Source organism: Ceratotherium simum, chromosome 19 (assembly GCF_057802395.1).
Source record: "Ceratotherium simum simum isolate JZ-2026a chromosome 19, ASM5780239v1, whole genome shotgun sequence".
NCBI classification, from domain to species: domain Eukaryota; kingdom Metazoa; phylum Chordata; class Mammalia; order Perissodactyla; family Rhinocerotidae; genus Ceratotherium; species Ceratotherium simum.
Genome location: NC_141918.1, coordinates 28,086,336 through 28,096,012, shown reverse-complemented (window position 1 = coordinate 28,096,012; position 9,677 = coordinate 28,086,336). Strand labels below are relative to the sequence as shown.

Sequence of the window (9,677 nt, the reverse complement as noted above, 5' to 3'; positions counted from 1 at the left end):
AATTAATTTTTTTCATCTTGAAAAATCCTTAACTCTTACCTTTTCTAATTGCTGCATTGCATTTATCCTCCCTTTCACTCCATTTCAAACAAGTAGTATAGGCTAATTAATTGCTATTTTTTTAAACCACTGCAATTTGGTTTCACCCATATTGCTCCATTAAAATTTTTCTGTCCATCATTCTGGATACTTTCTATTGACCTATCTTCCTGTTTACTAATCTTCAGTTCTGTTGCTTTGAACCTTCTGTTAAACTCATCTGTTGAATTCTTATTTTCAGTTAGTAATAATTTTTGGTTCTAAAATTTGTTTGACTTCCATATCTTCTCTATTAATTTACCATAGTTATTTTTAAAGCCTGTGTATAATAATTGCAATATCCAAGTCACCTGTGTGTGGTTTTGTGTCTGTTGTTTTCCTTTGTTTCCCGTGAATTGGTCCTGTTTATTAGCATGCTCCATACTTTTTGATTGGATGTCAGACATTGCAGATGAAAATTTGTAGCGGCTCTGGATAATGTTATCTTCTTCCAAAGAGGGTTGTTTTCTTTTAGTAGGTAGGTAATGTACCAGCTGGTCACCTTGGTCCCACCCAGGGTTAATTTGAGGCTTTGTTAGGGCTGGTCTATTTCAATTTTGCCCCTTCCCTAATGTATGGCCTATACTCTTAGGGTGTGACCCTTAGTTCTACGTTTAGCCTCTGGGATCCAGACAAAAAGCCCAGGTGTCTACCAAGGGCCATAACGCTGAGGCTTTAAATTCAGTCTCTACCTCTCCAGCATCAGATGGCTGAGGAAATCTCAGTTAACTCCTTTAGCCTCCCAGCCAGAGGCCAGACTAGGGTGAGACAAGGAAGGTGCCTAGGGCCAGGTACCACCCTGAAAGCGAACATCTCTTTAAATTTTATACCCTAGGCACCTCTCTTGCCTCACCCTAGTTGTGACCCTGCTGTTTTCTGTTGAGTCTTAAGATTCAGTCAATGACTTGAAAGGAATCAAATCTTCCTTGAAAGGAAGATTTTGGGGGTTCCCTTCATTGTGAGCCCTCCTTTCTGGGATTTGTCCCTCAATTTTCTGTTGTGCTGGCAGCTCTGAATTTCTGTTTTCTCAACTGATCATCCTGTGGCACCTCAGGCAACTGGAAAATGAGCTCCCCTCATGTGCTTTCCCCTTCCTTCAAAGTTGGTAACTCCTCAAGTTCCTGGCTGCACTGGTTGCCCTCCAATGCGTTCGCAAAGCTGTTTTTTATACTTTGTCCCACCAAATTCGTCTCTTACTGATTGATTAAATATGCACTGCTTAGTTTTGACTCTGATTTTTTGTTTATGCTGTTTCTTCTGTCTTGGATTCTCTTCCTTTACCCATTCAAACCAAGCCCATCCTTCCTGCCCTACTGAATCTCACTTCCTCAAACCACACGTGCATTTATCAAAAATGTTGTTTTTGAACAATTTTTACTGATATGACAAAACATTATATGATGTTAAGGAAAAGTTAAAGTTCCAAACCATAGATAATATAACTTATTTTTAAAATCTATGTATAATTTATTGAAAAAAAAAGAGATCAGAAGAAAATTAATAAAAAATGTTAATGGTTATTTCTAGGTGATAGGATTATGTATTTTTAAAATGTTTTCCATATTTGAAATTAATTTTTAAAATGTTGTTTATTTTCAGGTGATGGGATTATGTACTATTTTAATTTCCTTTCAAGGTTCTTCACATTCTCTACAGTAAATTACAATGTTACTTTTATAACAAAAAGATACTCTTTTAAATAATAATTATCAATGAAAATAAACATGGTTGAAATGTTGATGTAATAACCTTCTCATGACATTCACGAGAATGAAGGAAAATTCCAAAATGGTTTCTCTACAAGGGTTTTAATATTTTTGTGAATTTCAGGCTACTTTTCCTGAGCACATGAAGTCTGTGCCTGGATTCGCAAGCTGGCACACTCCATGCTGGCTAGTGCAGGACGATTCCTAACAGTGATGGGATGCATTTCCTTCTTCATTCATTCAGACTGAATTTATTCACCATCTGTACTGTCATAAGTCAATTCCATATTTATAATCACTGCTATCTGAGGATATCTTAAAACTATTTATGCTTAGATTGGTGCAAATACTGCCTAAATAGCCTTGTATCCATTCACTTAATTTAGCAATCATACAAATCATAAAAAAATCTCCAGAACTCATCATAAATGCCAACGTTATATGTTTTATTTTTAATCAAGTAATTGCTTTAAACCTCAAAATATCCATAATTGACAGAATAAGACATTAGGCATGAAATGAGAATATAAAATGCATGGTCTGCAGAAAGGCAAACAGTACTTTAGTCCGTCAAGACGACTGTACATGAGTGAAATGCCATCCCAGCATCTACTCCATTTTTGTCCTTTAAAAACATACAGTTCAAGTGTTTTTTATTTTCACTTGTAAACAACATGAGTCAAAATGGACAATGAGGTAATCTAAACACTACACAGGATAATTTAAAAACACTAGATAAAACACCATATTAAAGACATATAGAAATCAGTGTTCACTTTGGTCTCCAGTATGGTTAGAGCTGTTAATACCAAAAAGCAACACACGCACTAATTAAAGCCAGCTTGGCGGTGCCTGCCAGTGGTTGATAGATGTAAGTAATTCAAGAGGTAGTCAAACCACCATGGTCAAGCTGCTAACTCTCACAAGTGTTAAGCCACAGACGTATTAAATATCGTAATAGTTTCTCACAGTACAGTACTTTACCATAACTTTGCAGCTTTGTTCCAAAGATAAAATGGAAAAATGATTCATAGGTCAACCTTTCACTCTAACTGAACAACTATGACACAGATCACACAACCACCACGTCTTAAAGAGGCCGTTGACAGCTATGTAAGACAGAATTTGATGCTTTTAACAAGTTGTTCTTCTCTAAAACAAATAAATCTCATTAAGACATCTAGAGAATTAAAGTCAGTACAGCCGCACTTGTACACTTTTCCCAAATTTTATAACCAAAGGGGAAATACACATATATATTTTATGATAAACATTTCTTAGAGAAAACAGATAAATTAATTTAAATTAACTTTAAGACTTAATGAGATTTCCCATGTCCTGTATAATTCATCTTACAGTGAATGTTACAACGTCTACTAACACTTATGGGCTTCTATTCACAAACTAAATACAACTAGCAGTAACTTGGGGCCACAGTGGTGCAAAATAAAACTGGGCCAGAACGTGAAAAACGTTTCGGCAGTGAGAACATCCTATATTCGTAGACGGACCAATGCTAACAACATGATGTTTCTTGATCTTTTCCGCTACATTGCACGCCAAACTTCCAAGTTATAAGCAGGTAAAAATCTTTGTAAATCTTTCAATTGTAAAAATACATCCAATGTTTTCTAGTAAAGACTAGAAACGCAAGTATAAAAATGTTTCTACTATAATCTGCCATGTAGCAATGAATAGCTCACAGGGCTAAGAGACTGGTAGTGCATCTTTCTTAGGAATCACACTTGTGTTGACATAGGGGGGAGGTCACAGGGCAATTAATTTGCAGACCTCCTGCCCAACCCATTAGTAACCCCTGTAAACGGATGCTGCACACAGACCCTTCCCCTCAGTAGCTAGAAATGGCATTGCACGTCCACGCTCTGTTCACTCCTTGGCAAGCTAGCGCTAGTTAGTTCTGTGCCGAGGGCAGTAATGCTGCCTCAGGGCAGCACAGACACAAGTGAAGGAGACTGGCATCTTTTCTACTTTTGCCCAGCGTGAATACACTTGTACACCAACCTCTCCTCTTGCTACTCCTTCCTGCCCCCAACCTCTGGGCAAAGGAGCTGTTTCCAAGATTGCTCCTCTTCTGTTTTGCTTACATGGAAAGGTGCCCATAAGTCTTTAAACTAAACACATGACAACTTTAGGGAAATGCTTGGAGACTTTGCTAACTAAATGAGATGCTTCATTATTCACAAGTGTTTGTCAGAAACATGCAGTTGTGAATTGCTATCTATAATATAGATAAAAAGGTTGTGTACCAGAGAATTATCAGCCACTGTAAGGCTGGAGCAGCATAAAGGTGTGCTATGCATCAACTATGAGGTAGCCTTTTGCTGTAAACAGAATAATAGTTCACCCATGTAAATGGACACTGTGCTCACATCAGTGATATTCACATATGCAAAGAGTTCGGGAATTCTGCTTCAGAGTACTTTTCACATGAAATAAAAATAGGAGAACTGATATCTGATACTTGGAAATTTTGATCTATGTCAAACTCAGAGGTAGTTATTACTATTTAGCATCAGTACATAATACTTACATAAAGGTCTAAGTTATTTGGTTTGTTTTGAGTAAGCAGGACTGTAGACTATTCTGTAAAGAAACAACAACGACAACATTATATGGTATGTTCCCTGAGCAAAGTTCTTTGTCCTGAGTATGTTATGTAATAGTGATAATATTCTTATATAAAAAATAAACCCCAACTTTTAATCATAAGATAGGTTTGGTATGTGCTCTTAGTTCAGTCTGGTAAGATGCTTAAAATGATTTCAAATTGCACCCACAAGGTCCACAGTTATAAAATGCTTCTCAGTATTTTTTTTTTTAACCACAATCTCAGCTCTGAACTTTTTAAATGTAAACAGGGAATGTCCAATTCTCAAGTCCATAATTTCCTATTTCTATAAGGTCAAGGAACTTTGGTTTGAATTTTCAAAGTGACTTATTATGTTTTGCATTTTTACTGTTAACCTGCTTATTATACCTGCTAAAAATTAAGCAATGCCACTTTGATTTGTCTACATAATTTAAATAAGCTTACGATCCTCACATAAGGCAAGGAAGTACTTCTCTACAGCTATATATCACATTCAATATCGTCAAAGGTAAGCTTTGCATCACAGCACACTGATATTTCAGTATATACCATGGAGATTCTCAAAAACACTGTCATGGAATTCAAGCTGAGTTGTGAAAGACTGGCAGCCCAGCCTGAGGCATTTTCTCCTTATGCGTGGCATGCTGAACAACAGCAGCAACTGTACAAGTCTCCCATGGCAGGACGAGTTGGGGAGGGAGCAGAAACTGTTCAGCAGAATGTGTCTCATTTGAATCATGCTATTTTCTTTTTTCTGATTATCTGAGCTTATACCAACAGGCTCATACAAAACTATATTTATTGCCAATGTTAAGCATTAAAATTAATTGGTACCTTCTTAGAGATGTTTCAGAAATTTACCCATAACATCTCGAACCAGGATGACACTAAAATAATTTTAAACCTAAAGAGACCAATATAATGATTGGTCCCTAGCCAGTTTATTAATATAACTGAGGACCAATCTGACAAGCGTCTCTATCCCCATCACTGCATGTTCTTCCTGAATCCACCATATAGGTTACTCCAGCATAAGTAATAAAGGGAACTTCCATAAGATCAATTTTATTGTATAAAATACTTCTAGCTCTCTTGTAGGAGAGGTTTTCGGACCTCTGCCCCAGATTCATTGTTCTAGTTGCCTGCCACCAAACACTGCATTTTTTAATATTATTCAAGGTCATACATATTGGGCAATCGTGAGCATCCACTTAATTTTCATTCTCAACCCTGGCATTTTATTCATATCTGTGCTGTTTTCTTTATTTGTTTTAGAAACAAGTTAGATAACTCACCAGGGGAAATAAAAGCAGCCCCAAAGATATACACCAAACGACTGGAGTTTTCCTCCAAGCTCTCAGTAGTAAACAAGGAGGGCCCCTGCTCAAAGTGATGGTTCCAAGGATTGACTTGGTCAAGGGAGGCTGCTGTCGCCACGATCCCTTCAAAACCTCACAACGTGTAAAAGATTATAATGAGCTGGTATCAAAAAACCACTGAAAACAATCAAGTCACTACATTTATACATTGCCCTCCCCTTCATTTCTCTTAATAGGCATCTAATTTACAATCAAAACATATATGAATCAAAAACATTGAAATATCGGCACAGAAATTACACATTCATTGTCTTTTCTGGAGTTATGTATCCCAGATTCAAAAAAAGCTATGGCAGTCAGAGGCATATGGAGTTAAGGAACTGCCTTCAAGGGGTTGGGGGAATGGGGGACAAGCTCTACTGATATCAAGAAAAAGAGGCAATCCCAAGTTTGGGAGAACTGATGTCTTAAAAACCTTTAGTACCATTGATTGGCAGCTCTGAGATCTGAAGTATCCTTTGGTTTACACAAAAGGTAACAGTCATGTTTTTATTTTTGTGTCATATAAAGGGAGTGGTATTTCAAGAAAAACTCCAGGGGTTATTTTCAAAACCATCTAAAATGCTCCACACATGGGTTTTCAAGGCTTGGGGATGTCCAATTCTGTGAGGGAGGGTGTGTGCTTATATCTCTAGACACACATATATAAAGACAAACCCTCTTTATATATGTGTCTACACTCCTATATAAAATCCTCTGACACACACAGAGACTCACGCTCTCCCCCTCTCACACATGCACATATAGATACACATTGTATCTCCTTCTGCGTAACATAAAACATAACACCCTGCTCAAATGTAACTTGCTTAGAGTGATTTGTCTGTTTAAAAAAATTCACAGTTCCTCAACAGTAGTTAAAATCCCAGGTCAGCTGCTGTTTGTGAAATACTGTTCCCCTGTACTTGCATGAGGTAGACTTCCCAACTGGGGAAAGAAAACGATACATTAACAAGAAGGGTTATGTCTTTTTCCTTTTTTGAACAGAAGGCCCCTTTTTGCTTTGTTCTTCTGCTGCTGCAGATGACTTCGTGGAGGAAGCTTCTGGAGGTGACCTGCCTGGCCACTCTGAGATCTCGGACCTAGCCTCCTGAGGAAAGGGTGGTGATGTACAGCCATGCCCTCCCCCCATCTCTCGAGGGAGGGTCGAAGTGCATGGCTGTGATTCTGCTTCCTGTCTTCCCTGAGAACTGGCGGGCGACTGCACAACAGTTTTATGTGGGCAGTTTGCCACCATGTGCGTGATGCTCTGACAGTAATGGCACTTCTTTGGCTGAGGAGGTAGACTACATTCCTTAGCATGATGATCAAGGCCACCACAGTTGTAGCATCTGCAACAAGAATAATGAAAACATCTTAGAAGTAGGGAGCATGTACCATAAAATACACGTTATAAATCAAAAAGATACTAAAATACACAAACTGTCAATAAGATCAACTTCTTTTTTTTTTTTTTTTTGTGAGGAGGACTACCCTTGAGCTAACATCGGATGCCAATCCTCCCCTTTTTTCTTGAGGAAGATTGGCCCTGGGCTAACATCCGTGCCCATCTTCCTCTACTTTATATGGGACGCTGCCACAGCATGGCTTGACAAGCGGTGCGTTGGTGCGTGCCCAGGATCTGAACCTGCAAACCCCCGGCCATTACAACCGAGCATGCACACTTAACTGCTGGGCCACCAGGCCGGCTCAAGAGATCAACTTCTTTTAATGTGCTTTTTTTTTGGTGAGGAAGATTGGCCCTGAGCTAACATCTGTGTCTACCTTCCTCTATTTTGTATGTGGGATGCCACCACAGCATGGCTTGATGAGAGGTGTAGGTTCGTGCCCAGGACCCGAACCTGCAAACCTTGGGCCGCTGAAGCGGAGCACACTGAACTTAACCACACTGTGCCGCCAGGCCGGCCCCTAACGTGCCTTCTTAATAAGTATGCAATGCTATTTATAATATGTTGCTTCAAAAACTAGCATCACCAAAATGCTCCAGCAAAGTTGTAAAACTAGCTGCACTAAACACAATAGTCAATGAAAAACAAGAGTACCAAAACATGAAAGAATATTTAATCACTTCTATATAGAAATGACTCCTTTTTCAGATCTGACAATTAGGTTATTCTAAAAGAACAGTTTATTCCACTAGGGGGCAGCCATGTTCAACAAAAAACAACCAGCTAGTTTTAAAAGGACAGTTAAAAAATACAGCTGTTGACCTAATATGCAATGCCAATTCATTCAGCAATTGGGAAAATTATAGACCAAATTAAATTTTATGAGTTTAACATTTCTTTGGGTGTTAATTATTTTGGCTGTGGAAACCAGCTGAACTGGAAGAATGCGGTGAAATTTGATCAATGAGAAAGTCAGATGTCTATGGTGAATGATATCTGGCAAATTACCAAGTAATTTTAGAGCAAGACAGTAAGTATCTGAATCAGAAGAATGCTATAAAACAAAGTTTCCAGATACTTAGATCAGATTGATGAAGGCTGATGCTAGTTCAGTGATGAGAAAAATTTACTTTCTTTCTTCTGTAAGAAATTAGTTTTCCTTTAGGGTAAATTCTTCTAAATTGAAATAAACACAAATCCATCCTTACTTAATATTTGAATGCACGCTGGGGGCAAGCTTTGTACGATATGTTTGAAAATTTGACTTAGCTTCTAAATGCTGAGCAAATAAATTATCTGGAAGATATATTTGCTCAATTTCAATCAGATTTTCTTTCTTTTAAAATTTCATATTAACAACAATGAAACAAACTGGAGAAAATAAAATTTTATATTTATAAAGGTTTTTAATCTACTTGTTGATACAGAATTTGCTTACTGATTTGTCTCCAAATGAAATAGTTTTAAGAGCTTTCTATTTTAAATTTATTTTTCCAAGTACATTTGTGACTCCATAACTCTCATTATGAAACACAAACAATATGTCAACATTTTAAAAAAAATGATAGCAAAATAGGTGGTAACTGTGAGAATCAGCTTAAGACCATAAAGACAACAAAACAATTAATCATAATTGTGTGTGTGAGCATAGCAAGCTTAATAACTTATACAGTACCGTATACTTCAAAGACAAACTACTTACTAAGCTACTACTAACTTACTGAGGAGTTTATGTAGGATACTTAGTATTTATCTTCTGGGATAAGTTATAAAGAGTGAATTTTTTTTACTTTGCAAAAACTAGGCTACTTACCGCGTCCTCCAGTTATCAATATTACCTTACAGATTTTAGAATAATGGATTCACAAGATGGGCTTTTATTTGCAATAATTGAGTATTTATGCCAGGAAAGAAGAATGCATATTTTCAAAAATTAAAGGGAAAACCCAAGAAATCACTTTTCCTGATTAAATAATTTATTGTACAATTACACACCTTAATATAACAGCTTAATGAAACAATATAACAATGCAGATTCAATATTGTTTAAGCCATGTGTTCTAAGAGATAATGCAAAATTAAAGAATAATAAAAATTACTGACTAATGCTTGAAATTCAGGTCCCCAAAATAACACACTCAAAAATGGCATCTTTGAAAAATATAACCATAATACTTAATGTTTTCCCATATCCTTCTCTTCTATAATGAATAAGTGAATTCTTAAATTAAATTTGCCTATCTATAAAATATATTCTTTTGAATTAAATTCACTTCCTTGAGGATAATATCCATTCAGGAGCTCCTTTTCCAAGAGAGAGAAAATAGGTTAAAGGCTTTAGTAATAGGGTAGGCTCTCCCATGGACACATCAATTTCATCAGTCACTGTGGTATGCACTGTGTTATCCAATTCAGGGAACCATTTTGCCCACTCATTTACCAAAGGCCTGAAGTCAGGATTCCACTTTTACAAACGGGTCTTCCATCATATGCTGTATGTGCATTTACCATTACA

General features: G+C 37.1%; 1 protein-coding gene across 6 annotated transcripts in view; it reads right to left on the bottom strand.

Annotated features, from left to right (window-relative positions):
- Positions 1 to 2,209: 2,209 nt before the first annotated feature.
- Positions 2,210 to 9,677, bottom strand: part of LIN28B (lin-28 RNA binding posttranscriptional regulator B) — a 146,772-nt gene continuing 139,304 nt past the window's right edge. For all 6 annotated transcript variants that reach the window (XM_087443933.1, XM_087443934.1, XM_087443936.1 and 3 more), the window contains one exon: positions 2,210 to 7,105. In XM_087443933.1, the coding sequence (XP_087300059.1) occupies positions 6,736 to 7,105 (370 nt within the window). In that variant the 3' untranslated portion in view covers positions 2,210 to 6,735. The remainder of the gene's footprint in view (positions 7,106 to 9,677) is intronic.